Consider the following 23,096-nt stretch of genomic DNA (forward strand, 5'->3'; position numbering starts at 1 on the left):
AGATTTCATTAATTATTGAGAGGTGTTGAGAGGAGATTTTTCAGAACTTTTTGACATTAATCATGGACCATTGAATATAAGAATTAAATCAGATGTGCAAAGATGGGGAATCTTACCTTATTTAAGTCTACACTCAAGAATAGACTCAGGATCAGGTTGAATGTTCTTCCACGAATATTATTATTGTTATCTTTTTCAGTGTCTCCCTGTCAAAATTCCACCAAAACAATTCATAGAGTGGGAGAGACTAATATCAAGATTGGTATGGGAGGGGGGAAAAGGCCCGAGTGAAATATAAGACGATGCATTTGAGCAAAGAAAAGGGCGACTTGGCCTGCCCTGCCTCAAAAACTATTTCAATGCAGCTCAAATGCGTCCGTTAATTTGTCTTTTCTCTCAGTCATACACTGCTGGTGTGAAAGGGACTCTGACAGATGCTCTCATTGAAGATGTTATGTTATAATATTTACTCACGATTACAGATGAAAATGTATAGAAGGAATCACTCAACTCATGGCAGCAATTGATCAGGACATGTCAATTGTGAGATTGTCAGAGGATTTTGAGGTGGTGTACCTACGATACAGATTTTTGCACCGAACAAAAATGATGGAAGATGTAAAATTTGGAGTTAAAAGGGCTTAACCACATGTCACTCATTCTTACAAAAGGATTACAGAAGAGTTTTTAGAGTTTTGAGAACTCTCAGATAAAGCATCATCTAGAAAAAAGATGACCTTTATACATATTTACAAGTCAGAAATAATTTTAACCAAAATTTGAAGATTCAAACAAAATGTAAAACTGGATTTTTTTTTTGCTAAGTATTTTGCTACTCAAAGCCAAAGAAGATGTAAAGTTATCTCCAAATTGTACGAAGGGATACAACAATCAAAACAAGAAAGCACAGAATATATTCCCTCCATAAAAGAGATGGATGGAAGAAGAGGCATGTTGCTGGCAAAGCCAATCTGGGAGAGAATCTGTCGGTCATAGTAGAATTCTTGTTCTTGAGTTTTTTTGTTTCACCGATCCAAAAAAGGCACCTTGAAACTGGTGATTCATTGTGGAGGCAGTGCGGGACAGAAGAATGCCTGGATGTTATTTATAATATCTACCTCATGGCGTATGCTCTCAGAATAGAAAGAGAAATATGATATGGTCAAAATGGACCGAATATGTCTAACCTATGAGAAGCTGAAGGAAGATGTAAAGCAAACCTGTTATTAATTCAGTTATTTATTTGAAAATGTACACTCTCTTGCTCTGTCGTGAAAACGTTAAAAACAAAAAACGACATGGCAATGTTGATGGCGATAGCCACACTCATGGTCTATGGATGCAAACCCTTCAAGTGTAAGCTATATGCAAAATCCAAGAGCCTGGGAACCGTACTAGAAGTGTTTATCACAAAGTGGTATTCTGTGCCTTTATTTGATAAAAAGACAATAAAAATAAAAAAGAGAGAAAATTAATTCATTTTCCTGTTTGATCTTTCCTCAGGAAATGGACAGGGATGAAACATATCGAAGGTGGCAACAAGCCAATTGAGGGACTTCCTGAGCTCATTGCTGCTTGCAATGGTAAAGAAAACATCTTTGCATCCATCACCGGAACAGTGTTTTCCTCAAGTCATATCAGCCAGGTAAAATCACAATCTGTTGTCATCTTCTGACATCTCTGTCATCTTCTGTAAGCCCAGCTGTTTCCTTAAGCTTGATATAAACATGCACATTAAATATTCATTGATTTTAGTGTGCCTTTTTGAATATATTTTTTAAACCTTCAGTTTCAGAGTTGTCTGAAACTGTAGGCAGAATTTACACATGATTTGACTTTACCCCCCGTTTCCCCCCCGAATGGCAAGCCATCAGCACCCCTTTAAAACCACCATTATATTGCGAGTATATATTATTATAACTAGTGTCTACTGTGTGTGTTTTGACCCTGCTGCTTTCGCTGACTAGGCCTGGTCCTTCCTGAGTCACCTTCCAGTGATTGAGGTGCAGATGAGTGTGAAGGGCTGGTGGGAGGATCAGCTGGAGCAGACTCAGCGCCTGGTGCCTGAAGCTGGTCTCGGCATGAGAGAGGACAGCAGCTGGCTGGACCTTCATGCGGACCAGGAGTATGTCCTGCAGGTGTCCTTGACACGTGTCCATCAAGGCCAGCAAAGGGTCTGTTGATGAACTCTTTGCACACACACACACACAACGTTTCATGAGTACTTTTGACAATTTTTCTTCTGTTTGTCTCATTTCAGAGGAAGCAGGACAGTAAGGCACAGGCTCCCCGGTTCCCCAAAGTAAAGGACGAAGGCTGGTTCCTGATCCTTGGTGAAGTGGACCGCAGAGAGCTACTGGCAGTCAAGCGAGTGGGATTTGTGCGAAACCACACCATTTTGCCTGTTTCTTTCTATACACCACAGCGACCTGGAAAGTATGATTTATTTTATTTTTTAACCACAAGTGATCATTTTAACAAAATGTGACCTGCAGGTTTTGCTGCTAACCTGAACTAGTAAGCCCCTGAAGACTGTTAGTGACCCTAATGTTCTGCATCAGTGTCAACTGAAGGTTTATTATGATCGATTTAAACACAAACACTCTGGACACTGTAATCGCTAGACCTGGAAGTTTTAGGAATCTAAAATTACTTGTCTGATGGTCATAATGTTAAGGCTGATTAATGTCAATTAATTAATGCTATGTAGCAAAACAATGTTTTTCAGTTTGTCTGGAATCATGAACACATTCCCTGTCATATATAGTGTATGTGAAGGCCAAGGGACTTATGTACAGACCTGGAACGGCCGACGCTCAAATCCATTAAATAGTTCAACACTAAATGACATGCTGAAGCATGATGATCTTTCCAGGTGCCTTATCTGGCTCTGCGTTCAGTTAAGCTACAATAGACGGAGCACCATCCGATACCTTAAATTATTATTAGTTTTTAATGCCGCAATTCCGTCTTGCCAGCCTGTTGACCTGTTCCAACCATAGTGGTACTTTGACTGGTTCCATGTTGAAGCACCTCACAATGTGGGTTAATTGTGTTAAGGCATTTTCCATATTTTCATATTGATCAAATGAAGACATTTGCCGTCGTGACTTGCATGTTTTGATGTTGGTACTGTACAGGTTGTGTGTTACACAGCTCATCAGTGTTGTTTGTTGTGGTTTTGGATGCGCTGCTGTACTATTTCACTTTTGGGAACACAAACACAGTGTTGTGGAACACAGCCATCTCGATTTGAAATACAAACGTTAAGCTCTTGAATAATAGTAAACCAATGTTCGTGTATCTCTGCACATCCTGGGATCAGCTCCAAGTGTCACCTGTTGGCCCAACACCTGTAGAAACTTTGTAGGGCAGCTTTGAAGTTGCCGTGGAGCTATGCACATTTTCCACGCACTTCTCACTGTGCATGCATATGCACCCTTCGTTCATGAGGCCCCTGGTTTTCTTTTACAAACAAATTTGTTCAACATTATCACGTAGGAAACTGTCTCCTAACCAAGGTTTTTTTCTTTCAGGTACATCTATACTCTGTACCTGATGAGTGACAGCTACTTGGGTCTGGACCAGCAGTACGATCTTCACTTAAATGTAACGCCTGCCAGCATCACCGCTCAGGTCAATACTGAGGTGACTGACTCGGCTGAGCTCCACTCATCAAGACACTGATCCTTTCACCATTTACCTATGTGCAGTTGTTACATGGATTTTTTTTTTTCCAAGATTTTCTGTGCTTTCTTCTTGAACTTGCACACGGGTTTGTATCTGCAGGTAGTTGAGTAACATTTTTCAAAATTGCAACAGAAGTTGTCCTTACCAAGTGGGTCTCGTAAGAAGGGTTTGTATTTCTATGCCAACTGAGGGACTCCTACTGGTCAGTTTCTTGCCTTTGCAGAAAAGATTTATGGAGGTGCAGACTTGCAGGATTTTTTTCATTTCCTGCACTGCCTAACACACTGTGCTTGATAGAGTTGAAGAGGGTTTCCATTATACATGACCAGGGCTTCTATGCTTTAGTTATGTTAACGCCAGTCTAAGCATTGATGCAAAAGGAGGCTTTCCCCATATTAAACAGTCTTTTGAAAAGTTTGCCATTTCTGTTTAAAACAGCCAAACATTTTACTGGTTTCATGTTTTTTCAGCAAGCTTGTAAAAAACGAGAGTTTGAGTTTCTATTTACGGTGAGTTCTAGTCATTTATTACAAACACAATAAATGAATGCTTGAAATTGTTTATTCTATGTGGTGTGGATTTCCCTTTTAACGGTTCCTTAGCATGGACTTGAACAGGGCATTAATTTTAGCTTAGTTTATTGATCATAGTGATCAGAAAATAGACATGTGACATCAGCTTCTGATTCACTTTTTTGTATCAGTTATGCCCATATTTGGCTAATAATGGCCCCTTTCCCCTGGCTGGCAGCCTGTGTTAGTTGCCAACTGGGCCTCCTTCCTACCTACTAGTTAGGTGGGAAGATTAGTTTCTGTCTCTTTCTCTTGCATTTTCTGATCCCAGACGTTTTTGGTTGAACTGATCGCTAAATTCAGGGATGAAGCTTTGATGTCCTATGACGTGAAATGTAGCTTGATGAAAAGCTGATGGTGATGGGATATGCTGCCTTCGGGTCAGAATGCAGCAGAAGGTGTGGATGCCAGGGTGTCATCACTGTCTCCCTAGCTCTTTGAACCACCAACCATGTTTCCATCTACAACCATAAGAGTGGGTATGTTTCTTTTGTTGCTGGGTACTTTGTATTGTGAATTGTTTGTTGTCAAAAATCTGAAGGAACGATACATGACTTAATGAATACGGTCCTTTATTGTCCGAAGGTTTATTTACAATGTTGTTTCATTATAAAAAAATTCACTCATTAACATATTGATTTGTTTGGTTTGTATGAATATGGGATGGTATAACAGCCACCAAAGAATTTTAGATACATGCATGTTCACCAAATTTTGTTGTGTTAATTACATTTGATCTTTTATGTAAGCACTTAAAAACTTCCTCTGGGATGTTTTCTTCCACCTTGGCAGCAAATCGAACACTGTCAGCACAGTTAGAGTACCTCTTTCCGATACTCGCTGCACTAAAAAAAGTTGGGGTAGGCAGTGCATCATCGCTGGGTGCCAACATGGTGACATGGTATTTTTGCATGGGTGATTCTGTCAGAAGTTCTTGGAGAGAACGCCCTGCAGTTCTCTCTGATAACTGAAATAGAAAGTGAGAAAAATGACTCACATTTAATTATTTAACACAAAAAAGAACAGGTGGGGGAAAAAACAACAAACATATCACAGTTGTTGCCTATATTCCTGTATTTCACGACATGGGGAATACTTGATACTTGATTCAGGAAGTCACCAGAAAAGACGTCGAAGTCTTAAAGTTGTCGCCTTAAGAAGCTCTACCATGTTCTTCATCATGATCTTGATTTAAATATTTCTGGGGAATTTCAATTCCCATTTTAATTATTTATATATAATTATTTAAGTATTTAATATACTATTATTTTACTTACTCTGTAATTACATGTGATGAGATTATATGTGCAATATTTAGACTAACTCATATAACGTTTTATAATCGTCAAGAGAATGTTTAGCTCATCGGAAAGTTAGATTGTAAAAGTTCTGACTTTTCACTGATGTCTTTGGAATTGAGTATTGTATTAAAATTGGTTATTTTTCAAACTATTTTTGCAAGTATGTATTGGTGTTTATAATCACTCTATATCGAGGTCCTGGCGATTCGGTCGTCCTGTAGAACGAGCGAGTGGACCAGTCCCGCGCCAGCAGCGAAAGCCTTCTCTCCTGTTGACTCTCCGTGACTGCAGCTGTGATTTGAACTTGTGGCGCCGCACGTCGCCCGTCGGCTGGAGTCGAGCGTGTCAAGTTCTCAGTCCAATTTAATTCCGTGGCCTCTTTAAGATTCAAATCCGAAAATTGACTTGTATGAAAAAGTATGTTCAATTTTGATTATTCGTTGTGAAACATATTGACAATCTGTGAATCGTCATAAATAAAATGTCTGTTCTGAGCGCACGCACACACACACACACTTCTCACACTTGCGTGTTTTCCCCCAGTCGGTGAAAGATGAATAAGAAGATCGCGTCACTCACGGTTCCTCAAAATTCACCAGTGATCCGCAGGTTAAGTCGTACCTCTGCAAAGTGGTCAATAATGTCGCCAAACTATTATGGGCGAGAAGAATGTAAATAGCTTCTTTATTTGAATTTACCGACGTCATTTCTGTATCAGTTATGCTTTAACGTTGATCTTGAAGACAAAGGCACAAAAACGGTGGAATATGTTCCTTCCAGGATTGTTCGAGGTACAAATATTTAGAATGTGCGATTTCCGAGTCGCTTGTTTTCCCTGTTTAGCTCGCTGCTGAGAAACACTTGACTTGAGGCCAGTGGTGAATATTTTCCAATCTGTCGGCGTTCATCGATAGACGGAATCTGTGTCTGGCGAACAGCGGCGCAAGCGCTGTTGGTCCCTGCCCAATGAAGAGAAGTGATCCGGGAGTGGGCGTGTGCGCGAGGCCACTCCACGGTGGATGAGTCTGTTGGAGAGTGCGGATCGAGTGGTCAACTTTCAAACGCAAGTGTTCCCGCTGAGGTGAGAGTCACACACAAGTTTGAAATATTGATAAACATTCAGGGAATAATCAACAGGCGTTGTTTTTTCACACACTCTATCGTCTATGGTTTGAGATATTTTTTTGTGTTCTAAATAAAACAGGAGCATTTACAATCGCCGACCCGGACCCACTCCCGCAGGAATGTTTCAGCCCATGATCCTACTCACAAGCGAAAAGTAGCGGAGCGTAAGTCTGTGGCGAAGTGCTGAAGGCCGAGGAACGAACTTCCACTTGGAGTCATTGTGGCGGTATTGCGGGGATGGCGCAGCCCAAGTTCGATTGAGCGCAATCGCGGTACTGGAAAGCATGAAAGAGAAATCCAAAAACGCTGCCCGTACTCGTCGGGAAAAGGAAAACTGCGAGTTTTATGAGCTGGCCAAGCTGCTGCCGCTGCCCTCTGCCATCACATCCCAGCTGGACAAGGCGTCGATCATCCGACTCACTACCAGTTACCTGAAGATGAGAGTCGTCTTCCCCGAAGGTAACACTTTGATTTAAAAAAAAATGGATGTGTTACCATTTATTTCAAAGCTGTGATGGGGTCATATTTTCACGGGATCGTAAAACGACGAATTTAGAACAGTTGAATTTATTGAGTTGATTTTGCACAATGATCATTTTTATGCGGCACAAAAGTCACATTTCGCTCGGAAGCGATCAAATCTGTTTAAAATATTCCTTTATGTTTATATGCTCCTGAGTTGTTTTTTTTTTTTTTTTATTAACTCACAATTTTCATAATAAACTGCGACTTTTTCTACCAAAGCTAATGCGATATAATAATAATTCGGAGAGGAAAACCTTTCACGAGGCTTCCCGGTTAGATTATTATTATAATAATTGTAATTATAATTATTATTAAAAACAACTTTTCTTGTGTAGTAGGTATTTATATTTAAAAAGCGATTTTTGACAAATAAACAAAAGGACAGCTGAACTCTCAGGTGTGCCGATGAAGGCCCCTTGCCCTCTGGGCAGCGGATATTAGGACGCAGGCGCCAATCATGTGACACTGCTGCAAAGCAGTGACATGAGCATGGAGTTCACGTCTGATCCTTGGACATATGGAGCTGCTGGAAACAGCGGAGGGAGGAGGCTGTAATAGAACGTGTGCTGTGTGAAGCAACGTGGCTGCAATATGTCGCTGTTGAAACAAAAAAAAAACAAAAAAAAAACGACATTTGGTTGGAAAGTCATAATCATTCATCATTTTATATTGAAATTTAATATAATCTTAGACAAAATGTTTTCTTCAGAAAAAAACAGATCAGCGTTCATTATTGAAGTGAGAAAATGATTACGCTATAATACGTAATGTTTCTCAGCGACCAGGACAGACATCAAGTCATTTTAGTATTTTAAATCATGGTATTTGATGGATTTTTGGCACTTGATGAGACATTTTTGTGCCAATGACAAATCGCCTCATTTACCATAGAGAAATGTAATCGCTCATAGTTTGTGCCCATTTGGTTCGCAGGTTTGGGGGAGTCCTGCGGTAAAGTGGGCCACAGCTCTGCGGACGGGGTCACTCAGGAATTGGGATCTCACCTTTTACAGGTACTGTCGAAGTGTGTTCCTTATTTGTTCCGATTATTGATTGAATTTTTGTTCTTTTCTGTTGACGACCAATTCTGGATTAAAAAAAAAAAACACTTCCTCGTGATGACATATGGCTTATTTAGGACCAGCAGTTCCAAAAAAAGATTACGCCTAATTTTGAGGCTTAAAATTGAAAAAATAAACTAGGTCATTTCATTGCGGTTTGAGTTTGGTCTGGTCAAGGTTGTTTTGGATGGTTAGGTGGGTAGGTTGGGGAGAGAAAATGTGGGAAGCATGGGTAATCTCACAATGCCGAAAGAGGACAGAATTACTAATAACTAATGTTAACTAATGTTAATGTTAGCCATTTGTTTTGGACGGTTAAGTGAAGGATGAGAGAGAGGTTAGTGAAAGCATTATGGCCAATGATACAAAGTTTGTGCGTGTGTGTGTGGGCACGTTTTGCCACCTTCTTGTGAAGAAATATTGGTCAGTCCTCACAAGGTTTAAAACGTCAGTAAAAGTAATGTATTAAAAGTTCTGGTTAAGGTTATCCATGTGTTTTGGATGGTTAAGTTAAGGGTTATGGCCATCAGTGGTCCTCACAAAAATAGCGAAACAAACGTTTGTGTGTGTGTGTGTGTGTGTGTGTGTGCGTGTAAAAGTGTGTCCTCGAGCGTGCTGCCATCTGGCCCATGGTGAATTCAACCTCGTGCTTGAAGAGGGAAACGAACTGAACGCATTCGTGGTCACGCACAGAGCCACGACGTGTTCTGTGTCTTAACGGCTAATGACGAATAATATGTTCAATGGATTGCTCCACATCCGCTGTTTCAACTCTCGAAAAAGAGAAAGGGAAAAAAAAATAGATTATGATAATTATGATTGAAAGAACGAAATTGTTTCTCTCTCTCTCTCTCTCTCTCTCTCTCTCTCTCTCTCTCTCTCTCTCTCTATATATATATATATATATATATATATATATATATATATATATATATATATATATATATAGTTAAATATTTCATTTTGGTCTCTATGGTAACATAAAATGCGAATTTACTTTCTGCTGTGTGTTAAGTTGAATGTGGAATGAATCTTCTTTGGAAGGTTTGAATAGTATCACGGTGAAAGGTAGAAAGTGGAGTAAAGGCGGTGGGACTTCGAATGACGCCACACACAGTGTCTGCCATACATTTGTTACTCACTGGTGTTGCATACGTGTTCAGCCAAAACATGTGATTTGTTGAAGTAGCTAATGGCCACAACGAATAAAGCGTGGGCCGAGTAAACAGAGCAACTCACATTCAGTGGCTCTCAGACAGACTGTGCACACTGTTACTAGGCAAGTTATGTTTTTCAGGCTTGACTTGTTGTATAACTACATTGCTCTTGGTCAATCTAAAAATGTCTACAAACCTGAACACTTAGGTAGTGAAAGTGAAGTTTTGGCTTTCTTAAACCAGTATCTATGTGTACCTAATTATTAGGTAACAACTAGTCAGAATTATATTGCAACTTAATAAAAAACAAAGATTTTCCCATCTCACTTGTTTTGTTTCCACCAAAGAACATACTGTAATACAACCTCTATCATAAATAAATAACTAAATCTCACTGACCTATATAGCAACCTTTTTTTCCGATAACAGTCACAAGCCTTACATTCCCGAAGTCAGTCAGTTTCTTGATCTGCTGCCGTAACCACAACCTCTCAGACACTGTGCAGAGGTGTACTATTTATCTTCACTGTAACTTTCCTGCATAAGAAGGCCCCAAACGCTAAAAATCGGACACACTTTCTCGCCTCTTTCTAGCAGCTGTCCATGGAGTGGGCTTGCAGTCTGTGACGGGCCTCATCCCCTGCCACAGGCTCACAGTTGGTCCACAGTCAATAAAATGCTGTGCAGTCTTCCTTGACTGCCACTTAGCCTCTCTGACACCGTGTATGAATGTCTCCCAGTCTGTGGTGAAGCAGTCTTGCAGTGCCTCTGACAACTCTGCCAGACATCGATCTGCTTCCGCGTTGGCTTGGTACCGGTAATTGTTTTGACAATTGGCCTGCACGCCGGTATTAACGTAGTAATGGTGTGGTGTCAGAGGCGCCAAGATTAGGAAGGGGGAAGGTTTTCTAGCCTCCTCTCTGGGTTTTGTAGACTTTATCCAGGCAGTTGTTTGCCCTTGTAGGATAGTTGATGTGTTTGAGTAATTTGGGGAAACACAGCCTTTGGGTCTGTTCCGGCAGGTGAACTGTTTGATGCTTAGGCCGGGGTGAAGCCTCCGCGGGTGCAGATTTTGGTGGCAGTAACTAATATTCAAAGGCTTTGAAGGCCAATGTGGAGAAGCATGCCATCGGGCTGAACTGTTTTGGCCAGCTGGTTGAGCGGCGTATGCTGTTGTGTGGTGGTGGGATGGCTGTTACCTGAACACTTGCTCCTCTTTTGTTTCCACTTGCACCGCCTGTGGTTATTTCCCTGCTGACAAGATCCGAAAAAGAGGTTCAATGATGCCGTCTGAGCAGGCCGCTGTTCCTTGGGGTATTGCGTCGCCCTTCCACGTATTGGTGTATTAGTGTTGTTCCCAACTGCATGTGTGTCTTTGGGGAGGCTTGCATGACGAGGTCATAGACGAATAAAAACAAACCACAAAACACATGAAGCTGTTAAATAATTCTCACAGTTGCTGTGACCACTATGCCGCAAGTCATATAAAATCAAAAAATAGTACATCCATAACACATTTTGTCACATCATTGTTGATTAGTTCGGTGATAAACCCTGTAAACAACAATATATATATTTTTGCTACTATGTTACTCTTCGTCCTCCATCTCTAAATATGTGCTGTCGCACTACATAGTTTGACGTGCTACCTTAAAATACTTTTTGTAGCTGAATTGGACACGTTTCTTCCTTAAAGAGAAGTAATCATTGATGCATCTCTATGGGCCATCTCGTTCCATGTGTGTCATAACGCATTGATGCATCTATGTCATTGGCCCATCACAACATATTGCGTGTTTATGAATAATTCCACAGCCATGTTGGTGACAACTTAAAGATGGAACAGAGCTGTATTAACAGGGCACATAAAATGATTCAGGGTCAGGATCTTCAAAGGACAAAAAACTGTGAATAAAACGTGGTAAAAGAAGGCAACCTGAACATATGATGCAAGGATTGTGGGAGATATGCGAGATATTAAATAGTAAATTGACAAATTCAAATAATTGGAGGGAGTTCTGCTGGGAAACATCAACTACTGTAGACATTTTATTTCGCCGCATCTCCTTTGGTTTGCCATTTTAAATGTGACACTGGTGTTGTCATGTCAATGCCACGTGTGGTTAAGAAGGTTCAGTGGATAATTTGAATGACTTTAACATGAACCATGTATCTCTTCATTCTGTCTTTCAGACTTTAGATGGCTTCATCTTTGTAGTCGCTCCTGACGGGAAGATCATGTACATCTCAGAGACAGCTTCAGTGCACCTGGGCCTGTCACAGGTCAGCAGCATCACAAGTGCCTCTGCCATCTGAGCCCTGAAACTACCATTCACTTTTACAGGTTGAGCTGACAGGAAACAGTATCTATGAATACATCCACCCAGCAGACCATGATGAGATGACAGCTGTCCTGACCCCACACCAGCCGTATCACTCACACCTTGTTCAAGGTAACAACCATCACATAATCACAATGATATATTTGCTAATGGCACGGAATGGAACACACTTTCTTGTTTTGACAGAGTATGAAATGGAACGCTCGTTCTTTCTCAGGATGAAATGCGTCCTGGCGAAAAGAAATGCTGGTCTTACCTGTGGAGGATACAAGGTTAGTTGTTACTCAAAATAATAAGAATAAATCTGATGAAAAAATCTGAACCACAGGTCAATTAATTGAATACATTCAATAAAATCTCGATTATATTTAATAACAATGTTTGCGAGAGAGCTCAGTTATGCGGGACATCATGCAGTAAAGGTCTGAATCAAGGCTACTGGACTGGTAATTGTCAAAGAAAGGCTTTGTCAGTTCTGGTGAGTTGGAGTTCAGGCCTATATCAGACAAGCTGAGTGGGTGAGGATGGTAATGACCGAGCTCACCAGAACTGACGGAGCCTTCTGGATAGAAGCCAAATGTTTTCTATGACTATTACCAGTCCGGTTGCCTTGATTCAAACTAGACTTCTTTAGTTCCACAGAGGGGAAATAGAGAGAACATGTAAATAAATAAAACCTCACAGTCCTCACAGGCAAACTCCACCACAGCTCTTTTTATTTTCGAAGCTCCACGGCATCACGCCCTCAGCATCACACTGGTTTAGTTGGCTGTAACTCCTTACAGTAGGTTTACTTCCAGGATAACTTCTCTGCTTCAGTCTACTCCTTTAATAGAAGAAAACATGAAGGTGGCCCGTTGCTAATATCAAAACAATCTACATTTATTGAACAACAAGCTAAGTGCAGACAACAGTAGCATCCAGCAAAGTTAATGATGAAGCCATGCACCAACCTTCATGCGAGCCACTGGACACACTAACTACTACTACTGATCAGTTGAATACAGCAAGGTAAATGGCGAGCTTTACTAACCAGGCGGACGTCACCATGAAGACCGTGACCGTGGCGATTCTATGCAGCTGAGCTGTGTGCGCACACGACGTTTGACCATCAATACTTTACAGAGTTTCGATAGTTTTGACAACATTAGCTGCAGGCCCTCCGAATTATAGTAAAAGAAGTAATTCAAGTAGTTAATGACAATTTACGAGAGGAAATTAAAGATGATAGATTTCCAATCAAAAATCAAATGAATTGAAGCTTACACTTCAGCACCATGATGAAGAACGATTTGGATGCACGGCTAGAGTTAGTGTTAGAATTGGAATATCCTTATCTTAGCATAGACTGGAAAAAAACTCCAAGCAAATGTTGACCTGGAAATTAGGATCATCCAAGGGAGGAAGGCGAAGCTACAGGGAGTAGTGAAAGTATTCGGAGTCAGTCATATAGAGTGATGGACAGACAGAGGAGAGTGCATGCAGGTTGGATCAGGTGGAGACAATGTTCAGGGGTGTCATATGACAGAAGACTGGCAGCTATAGGAAATGGATAGCTTTATTGCGCAGCAGTGAGGCCTGCCATGATGTGTGGGTTCAAGACAGACACAAGACTGAAAGCAGAGTTACAAGTGGTGGAGTTGAAGATGCTCAGGTTTTCATTGAGAGAGACTAGGAAGAAGAAAAGATTAGAAACCAGTATATCAAAGGGACAGTTTGTGAGAAGGGAATTGAATATGCTTCTCAACATTTTTACCTATCAAAGCTCAAGAAATTGTTCCTGCGAGTCACCACCTATCATGTGCTGTGTCCCCATGCATTTCTGAGTCAATGCCAAATGTGTACATGTGTACATGCCACAGTTTCTCTTCTTGCTTTTTAGTACATACAGTATTGTGTGTGTTACACCAAGGACCTACCTGAGGACTGACTTCACTGGCATTTGAATTCATGACTCCTGGTGGTAGAAATGGTTGGCTAGTCATCATATCTCTCATCTCTGCCATGAACAGCAGTGAATGTTTATTATTTTTACTTCAAGCTTGATTTTTGTCTTTTGTTCACCAGGTCATTCACTACAGCGGCTACCTGAAGATTCGTCAGTACAGTCTAGACAGGTCGCCATTTGATGGCTGCTATCAAAATGTTGGACTGGTGGCTGTTGGTCACTCACTGCCCCCTAGTGTCATCACTGAGGTCAAACTGCACAGTAACATGTTCATGTTCAGAGCCACTCTTGATATGAAGCTGATCTTCCTCGATTCACAGTGGGTATCAATCTTGTTCCTCAATCGACAACCAGTGTGGAGCTCATTGCTATAGTGCTTGTGTGTCACAGGGTGGCAGAACTGACTGGCTACGAGCCTCAAGATCTCATTGAAAAGACTCTTTATCATCATGTCCACACCTGTGACTCTTTCCACCTGCGTTGTGCTCATCACTTATGTGAGTTAGCATATTTTCCCTTTCACACTGACCCCACGCACAGTGTTTCAGAAAAAAATACTCGTGAACATCATGATTCATTTTACAAGAATACATTTATAATTAACAGCTAAACGACTAACCTGTTTGCTGCTGCACTGGGTCAAGTCAACGATTCAATGGCGGTATGGCGCTACAAAGTTTGTTTTTTGAAACTACTCGCTCTTCCTCTCCATTGTAGTCCACAACGGATTGTAATCAGTTGCGGGCCGTGCATTTCACACCTTCACACCTTCAGTGATGTCCTACCCAGCCCCCAAAAAATACCTCTCAGCACAGCTGTAGAAATAGTATGTATTTACGCACTACTGGTCATAGTGACCAAAACATTTTCCAGTGCATTTAAAAATCAATGAACCTGCATCAGCATTTAAAACATGTCTTTTCGTGGTACCGTCGAAACTTGATGATGATCTGCCCAAAAAGTTTGAAGAAGTCCACAAAGAATAGACAAGCTTTACACTCAAATGCAAAATCACAGTTTGATATCAGAAAGACACAAACAAGTCTTTGCATACTGTCACACAGCTATATATATATATATATATATATAAACTGTATATAAAATGTTTGCACTCACAAAGGGGTTACTTGCTTGAATGGAAGTGGTGGACAAGACATTTCCTGGCCTGGGTCAGCTAGCACGTCCCACTGCGGAGCATCGAAATATGTGTGGCAGGAGGTGCTGGGGAAAGACACTTGCGAAAACAGCAGTGTAAGTGCTGTGATGTCATATAAGCTGTATGTCAATAAACAATAACCTCAAAGCTACACTGGTGGGAGAATAAGGACTGTGTGACAATCCATCCTCATTCCCATGTCATAATATATTGTTTGGACAGTGGACCTTGGTTTCCTATACTGACGAAAACGGCCAGCAGAGAAGGCCTTGTAGTCCCTGACGGTCCGTCACTGATTGTCATTTGTGTCAATGTAAGGCTGTTCTCTACATTCAAAACTGTCTCCCTTGATCTTTCAGTGCTGGTTAAAGGCCAAGTGATCACCAAGTACTACCGTTTCCTTGCCAAACGCGGGGGCTGGGTTTGGGTCCAAAGCTATGCTACCATCGTACACAACAGCCGGTCATCTCGGCCACACTGCATTGTCAGTGTCAACTATGTTCTCACGTGAGTGTGACCCTTCTTTCATGTTCATCTGTCATTTATTTATAGAGGACAGATCCAAGGACTCAGACGATGAAACGTTGCATAGGTCCTCTAGCACATTGTTCAACATGGTCAAATAGGACAAAAATTCAGGAACCCTTTACTTGATTGGTCAACAACATTGTATATGATTTCATTTGGCATCACAACTGCAGCTACAGATCCAACTTTTCAGAAAAAACTTTGCTTCTGGACTAGTATTTATCTAATATTTATTTATGTTTGGACATATAGTTTTGTTTTTGGAAACCGGAGGCCTCAGACCGAAATTTTGTTGCCATAATATAGTGATATGTTTTTGTGCAATGACAATAAAGAAAGTCTGAGTCTAAGTCTATACATGCAAGGTTATACTTGATATGCTGTCTATTGTTCATAACATCTGGATGAGTCTGCTCACATTAGTTTTGAGAAATGCGTTCAGTGAATTGTTCATGTGTTTTGCACTTCAGGGCCACCAGCTGTGACTAACCGTAATGGCAAAACGACACGCTGTTCTGATAATAATAATAATAATAATGAGAAAATGATACTACCATGCTGATTTCAGGTGTAATTCTCCCAATTATTGGGAAGCACAAAATGGAGGGACGTTGTAGAAAGAGGAGGAAGTGAAAAAATGTTGTTTCAGTTATAGAAGGGTACAGAAAGAACATGTGTGACTAATTACATGGAGAGGCATGGCAGCTGCTGCAGCAGTCTGGGACATTAGGATAGATTTGAGAAGGTGGAACTTTTAAGCAATGAACCCAACTCATTGTTGTGAGAAACAAGTTTGAGTCACAAGCACCCACAAGTCAACGCTTCCCACCAATTGTCTTTAACATCAGCGGAAATTCATCACCTTGACTGAATTTGCATATTGATGTGCTGTATGACCAGAGTGGGTGATGTAGAGGTTCACACAGACAAATCTTTGTACAATTTTACCAATTCAGATTTACATAATTCACTCTGGTGTGCTAACATTACAAGGTTGTCTTGTCATTCTGGTTCTGATTGATTATGAAATGTATTCTCCAAAATGTTGTCTGATAATGACAAGTAGTTGATCTGGCTGTAAAAGAAGCATAAAGGATGAGGAAAGACACCACGGTCCAGTTATAAGGAAGGAAAGAAACTGTGTCTTTATTGTACAGGGTTTGTTGTTTGTTAATAATCAAATTACGGAAGTCCTGAACTCCCATGGTAAGTTATTTTTATTCCTGTAATATCTCGTTCATATGAGATAATTATTACATTAATACGAGACCAGGGTCCGCCGAGCTGATGCTCCGACACCACCGGCTTCTCAATGGATTGAACTTTTAAATCCCAGACTGTCCGGCCAACGGGCCAAATCGCATGAAATGAATTAATTGACATGCGTTTCAGATTGTCTGCTTACTTTGTTGTCCTGGAGCTTCTTAATATGGTCCTGTGACAGCCCGTGGCTTCTCAAGAAGCTGTGCCTTGTACCATCGTGTCCGTCCACTGAGAAGCAGGTGCTATTGAAGCATCAGCTCGGGGGTCTCCGGTCATCCCACATCCGACGTACGAACGTGTTTTTCCTCGTACGAACGTAATAATAACAATAATAATAATAATATCTTGTATGAACGAGATAATACATAAATAAAAATCACTTACCATGCCAGTTCAGAGCCTCTGTATTAAATACACAGCATTATATTTTTGGCGAAATTTCAAACAGCAGCCATTAAAATATGTGATGGATTTTTTTTAAATAAAATGGGACCTGGTATTTATTACCCAGCATGCCTATTTAACTAAGTAGCTACACTGTATTTGCTTGATTCAAATGTGTGTGTGTGTGTAGGTTTGTGTACATGAACCTGCAGTCAGACATCATTCTTCATATTGTACTGTGAGTGATTACACCCAGCCCTACTGTGCTCTGTTTGGGCCTTGGGTCAACCCTCATGATAAAGCAAGTATCCTAGCAGCCACTACTACACCATTCCCTCCCAATTCCATGATTGCAAACACCCGGCACCCAATTAGTCTTGTTAGACATGTTTTTGTGCATCTAAAGACTCAAACATTCTTTGTATAGGGAGGCAGAGCATAAAGGGCTCCAGCTGTCTGTGGACCAGGTCATATCAAAGCCGGTCTTTCCCTCCAGCAACAGCTCGGCCAGCAGCCTTGCAGAAACCAGCAGGGCCTCCAAAAGCAGACTGAACCGATCTAAGCACAAATCCAGATTGTCACCATACACGCAGGTGAGATTTGATCTTTCATCTGGGCGCTGTTCTGTCTGTTCTCACTTAATAAGGGTTCCATCCATTTTTTTCAGCATTTTTTAAAATCAATATCAATATAAACATGACCATTTGGTTTTCCTTTTAGAACAGGTGCTTGCTGCTAGTTCATTCAGCCGTGAGTGAAAGTCCCTCTGAGTGGAGCTCAGTCCTTGTCAGTTTTGAACATCTACTAGTGTGGCTCTTTTCTCATTGTGTCGAGACTCTTCAACAGAGACCATTCACAGCATTGTTTGAAGAGATAGGGCAATGTATAATCCCCAATGCCAATCAGGCTGTAAGCATAACAAGTGAGAAGGTCGATCAGTAATTAGAAGCATATTTTCTGCAAGACACGATAACATTCAAACAGGTGCTCATCGGGGAATGATATAATATCCCATTATGGTCCATTCTGTAATTGTACCCTACTACATTTTTATTTCCTTTTGTGTCTGCTAGGTGCCTCTCAAACATCGAATTTAAGATATCTTTCCTGCATGCACAGTCATCAATATTTCCATCTCCACTGGGGAGGGCTTTTTCTCTCCTCATGCGTGGGCATCACCATGGGAAACTTTGACTCACAGTGCTATGACATACAGTACCTATTGCTCTCTATTGCTCTGTCTCTGCACAGATGTCGAGTGTCCACAAAGGGAAATGCCATTGTTCATGCTCATTGTTCATATTAGTGAGTGACATCGTGAAAAATCACGTTGAAAGAAAAACTCTTGTTCTTGTTACAGTATGGCTGTTTTCACAGATTTATCATAGTACAAACAAATTAAAATTTTCTCTAAATGCATCTCAATCTCTTTCATCTGTTCTGCAGTATTCAACTTTCCAGGCAGAGCGGTCTGAGTCACATCAGGACAGCCCCTGGGGAGACAGGCTGCTGACTGACTCCTACTCTCCTCATGTGCTGGAGCATAGTGAGGGCCTGGAAGCTTTGCGTGTGTTCGGACAGCTGACCGATCCACTCAAACTCTACAGTATGCCAGAGGAACCTCACCACAGAGACATACGCTTTCATGGTCCTGCTCATAGCTGTGAGCACGATGCACGATGTGAGGCAGGGCGCTATTTCCTCGGAGCCCTTTCAACCAGCAGGGACTCGTGGTGGGGATCAACCCACTCCATCCTGCCTATGGGCAAGTTTTCCCTGGATACTGATGAGGAGAGTGACAGCAGCATGCTGCAGATCACCACTGTCCACAGTACTCATGGTAAGGCTGGACAGTTGACACACACCAATTTGTGTGCTATTGTGCCAAACGATGCTTGTAAATATGGTGTAATTATACTGAATTTCAATGAAAACAAACCACGTTAACTTGATACATCAAATCTAATAAGATGCAATACTAACAGCGGAAATCACACCTGTAGTCGCACCAATGAAATGGGATTCCGTTCTTTTTTTGCAGCTCATGTTGCTCAAGTTGCACCTAGTTTATGCTGCAGGAAATCAATTGATAAAAGTAATGTGGAGCTGGCACCACAGGCACCAAGCTGTCAGTTGTGTTGTCTGCATGACATATACGTCCACGGTGTATAACCATTGGTGTTCAAACCATTTTAACAAGCTTTGAAAACAGGTTCAAAAAAGGGCAGGGCACCTACATGCCTGATTAAAAACATTTTAACAGGGCAAGGTCATTGGATCCAAAACAAGCTAGTCACATATGTCTAGTCTAGTTACCTTTTACAAGGACAAGTGTTCTCTCTCAATATGTCACCAACCTCACAGTGTTTCAATTCTTACGCAACTGAGTGAACTGATGACTCGTACCGCCTCATCACACCAGAAAAAAACAACTCTTCCTGGTGTTTGTGAAATCTTAAGTTAGATTTGGGCAAGGTTAGAGTGAGATTTGGGCAAGGTTATTGTGTCGATGGGATAAGTGGAATTGTGCATTGTGGTGTTCAGCCAACACCTCTTAGTTTGCCCACAGATTAGTAATTTATATTTTGCATTCAAGAGTGGAATCACATGATATTATTTAGAGACTTATTAATTGGGGAGATTTTGTATGGCTTTTATTGCTTCTAATGGTTATAATCCATGCCACTAATTTTCCGTTTAGACTGCTTTTTTTTTTCATGGACAATTTTGCTCATTCTTCACAGGTTTGGTGGATTCTTTTTGAGTCTACATTAACGAGAGAAATGTACAGTGACAGAATTTCACTGTTATACTTGCACTGTTGTAGTCCACACTTTTACAGATGGAGCATTTTAAATGCGTTAAGTATATTGTTTATATTATGGTGATTAGGGATGCTCCGATCAATGGTCACCGATCACGATCGAGTTCAGCATGAACGGTGAATGCCGATTGCTACCTGTCACTGCCGATCACAACAACTGATCACGTGTGAGAGCCGCAGCTCTGATGAAGCCCCGCTGGTTGTGATGTGTCCGCTCCTCCCTACACGCTGCTCACGAAGCAGCGGCATGTCTGCTGCGGACGTTCTCTCAGTCTGTCGTGTAAAGTTTGCATCCTGCAGCACATGGAAAAATGCTGTGCAGGGAATCGCCTTCAAATTCGTCATTCGTCATTTAAAGCGCCAGCACTTGACGGAGCACAGAGAGTTTTCCAGGCTCATGAAAGTGAGGCCACTGGTTCCTCAGCAGCAGGCTGTTATAAGAGAAATGCAGAGGCTTGTGTCAGGAAGGGCATCCAAAGTAAAAACTTAAAAGATGTGGATCAGACAAATGTATCTCATACCAGATCGGTCGAAGCCTGGGTTACAACTGCCACGGTGCTGTTAACCCGCAGGTTCCTGATGGAAATTGTACTACTGTAGGTCAAAGACAGAGAAGGAGAGGGGGGAGGCGTGCCAATAGACAGAGGAAGAAGAGGAAAGACAAGACAAGACAATAGGATTGAGAGTAGGGACTCTGAATGTGGGAACTTCGATGGGGAAAGCTAGAGAGTTGGCTGACATGATGCAGAGGAGGAAGGTGGATATTCTATGTGTTCAGGAGACCAAGTGGAAAGGTAGCAAGGCTAGAAGCTTAGGAGCAGGTTTTAAACTGTTTTATCATCGTGTAGATGGGAAGAGGAATAGAGTGGGAGTCATCTTGAAGGAGGAGTTTGTCAGAAATGTTCTAGAAGAGACGAGTATCGGACAGAGTGATCAGTCTCAAGTTAGAAATTGAAGGGGTCATCTTCAATGTAGTTAGTGCTTATGCCCAACAGGTGGGGTGTGACCTTGAGAGGAAGGAGACCTTCTGGAGTGAATTAGATGAACTGCATGAGAGTATTCCCAGGGGTGAGAGAGTGGTCATTGGGGCAGACTTCAATGGACACATTGGTGCAGGAAACAGAGGTGACAAGGAAGTAATGGGAAAGTTTTGTATCCAGGATAAGAACATAGAAGGTCAGGTTGTAGACTTTGCAAAAGGATGGAAATGGCTGTGGTCAATAAGAGAGAAGATCATAGGGTGACTAACGAAAGTAGAGGTAGGAGCACACAGGTGGATTACATCTTGTGTTTAAGATGTCACTTGAAGGAGATTAGTGATTGTAAAGTAGTAGTGGGTGACAGTGTGGCCAGACAACATAGGATGGTGGTGTGCAGGTGACCATGGTGGTGAGGAAGGTGAAGAGGCCAAAGGCAGAGAAAAAGACAAAGTGGGGGAAGCTGAAACAGGAGTCTTGTGTTGCAGTCAGGGAGGGATTGAAGCACGCTTTGGGTGGCCAAGAAGGACTTCCTGATGACTGGACAACTGTGGCACTGGTGATTAGGGACACAGGTAGAAATGTTTTTGGTGTGCCATCTGGAAGAAAAGTGGATAAGGATACATGGTGGTGGAACAAAGAATTGCAGGAGTGTGTACAAAGAGAGAGGTTAGATAAGAAAAAGTGGTATATGAGAGAACAGAAGCGAGTAGACAGGAGTACAGGGAGGCCCAGCAAAAGACAAAGGTGTTGGACAGTAAGGAGTGGGAGAGAGATTTGTACAGGATTGCAAGGCAGAGATAGAGATGGGAAGAACATGCAGCAAGTTAGGGTGATCAAGGATAGAAAGGGGAATGTTTTGACTGGTAACAGAAGTGTGTTGGGAAGATGGAAAGAGTACTATGAAGAGCTAATGAATGAGGAAAATCATAAGGAAGCCTCTTGCAGATCATTCTGTAATAATCAGTGCACTCTTCTTCAGAATGGATCTGAAAGGGATATGAGGACTGCAGACCAAGAGGCTTAACAAACTGGCTTCGTGACTCTAAGGAAACAGGACTGATTGGAGGACCTCGTGATGAGATGGAGCAGTGACAATGGGAGCATCATGACCAGTCCTCTAAAAGTCATTGATGAATTATGGTAGATGGAAAGCACCTTTAGTCAGGGACACTGCCCCTGAATCAGGATCGAACACTTCCGATACACCTTTGTCTTAATGGCTATAAAACTTTATGCTCAGAGAGTCTGTGTATTGCTCCGTGAACGTCACTTATATCACTGAAGCCATTCTTACGCTGCGCTTGTCCATGTAGTACTTCCTCCTCTATTGCTGAACGCAACAGTGAGCAACCGTACAGTTCATCTTTATAGTTTATAGTAACATCTGTTAGTCTTTGTTGAACTGCCAAATCCTTTGTGTCACTTTCCTAATGCCATCTTCTGTCACAGCTGAACTTGAACTGAATTGAACTGCTGTCGTTTGGTTTTGTCTTGTGATAATTATAAAAAAAAATCTATGTGAGTGGTTCGCTGTTATTAACATGAACTCTACATTGTTGGTGGGTTCTGCAGGCAGCTGCCACTGGGAAGAGGACAGTGTGGTCAGCTCACCAGATGCCAGCTCAGCCAGTGACTCGGGGGATCGATGCCGAGGCAAGCAGGTCTTAGTCAGCCCAGCAGATCATCGCAAAAGCGAGGCGCTCATTCCAGCCACCCAGCATGTTGGCAAGGAGGATTGTCGACTCCATTTACAGAGGGCTACTACAGACTCACTGGCTTCCACCAATATGCTACCCAAGGCTTCTGGCTTGATTTGCTCCACACAGTACTCTTGTGGATCTATCCAGACTGTTATGTGTAAAGGTTTCAGTAAAGTGATCAGTCCTTCTCCAAGTCTGACTCCCTCATCCAGACTCGGAAGTCCAGACTCTAAACCAAGAGACTATGTACATGCAGAGCTGTCATCTTTGTCTTTGCCATTACACCACCCATTTGGTCCAGCTGGCTCCAACATAGGTTCTCCCCTCTACCACTCACACTCTCGACCGTACTTGGACAAACATGCAGCATACTCCTTAACGGGCTACAATCTCAAGAACCTGTACAACCCAGAGAACCTCCGTAGCTATTGTGCTAGCACAGATCCCACCCACTATGAGGTGACCCATCACCTCCACATACCACCAGAGCAGACCCCTGGACACAAAGGCACTTCTGTCATTATCGCTAAAGGCAGCTAA

The 23,096-nt window shown here is 41.8% G+C and overlaps 2 protein-coding genes across 3 annotated transcripts in view; both read left to right on the top strand.

The window, feature by feature from the left end:
- The window catches only part of ascc3 (activating signal cointegrator 1 complex subunit 3), an 82,074-nt gene extending 76,410 nt beyond the window's left edge, over positions 1–5,664 (top strand). Inside the window, exons 39-42 of one of the 2 annotated variants that reach the window (XM_053880155.1) lie at positions 1,504–1,645; positions 1,968–2,174; positions 2,261–2,436; positions 3,537–5,663. In XM_053880155.1, the coding sequence (XP_053736130.1) occupies positions 1,504–1,645; positions 1,968–2,174; positions 2,261–2,436; positions 3,537–3,687 (676 nt within the window). In that variant the 3' untranslated portion in view covers positions 3,688–5,663. Of the gene's footprint in view, positions 1–1,503; positions 1,646–1,967; positions 2,175–2,260; positions 2,437–3,536 lie in introns of both variants that reach the window. The other variant, XM_053880156.1, reaches the window with a different exon arrangement.
- Positions 5,665–6,972: 1,308 nt separating this feature from the next.
- sim1a (SIM bHLH transcription factor 1a) lies at positions 6,973–23,096 on the top strand. Its single transcript, XM_053881361.1, has 11 exons — positions 6,973–7,147; positions 8,147–8,226; positions 11,625–11,714; positions 11,776–11,884; positions 11,960–12,045; positions 13,841–14,040; positions 14,112–14,218; positions 15,237–15,384; positions 17,480–17,645; positions 18,499–18,892; positions 22,429–23,096. Exons 1-11 carry the CDS (start codon positions 6,973–6,975, stop codon positions 23,094–23,096), a joined length of 2,223 nt encoding a protein of 740 aa, XP_053737336.1.

This window comes from Synchiropus splendidus, chromosome 12, assembly GCF_027744825.2.
Source record: "Synchiropus splendidus isolate RoL2022-P1 chromosome 12, RoL_Sspl_1.0, whole genome shotgun sequence".
NCBI lineage: Eukaryota > Metazoa > Chordata > Actinopteri > Syngnathiformes > Callionymidae > Synchiropus > Synchiropus splendidus.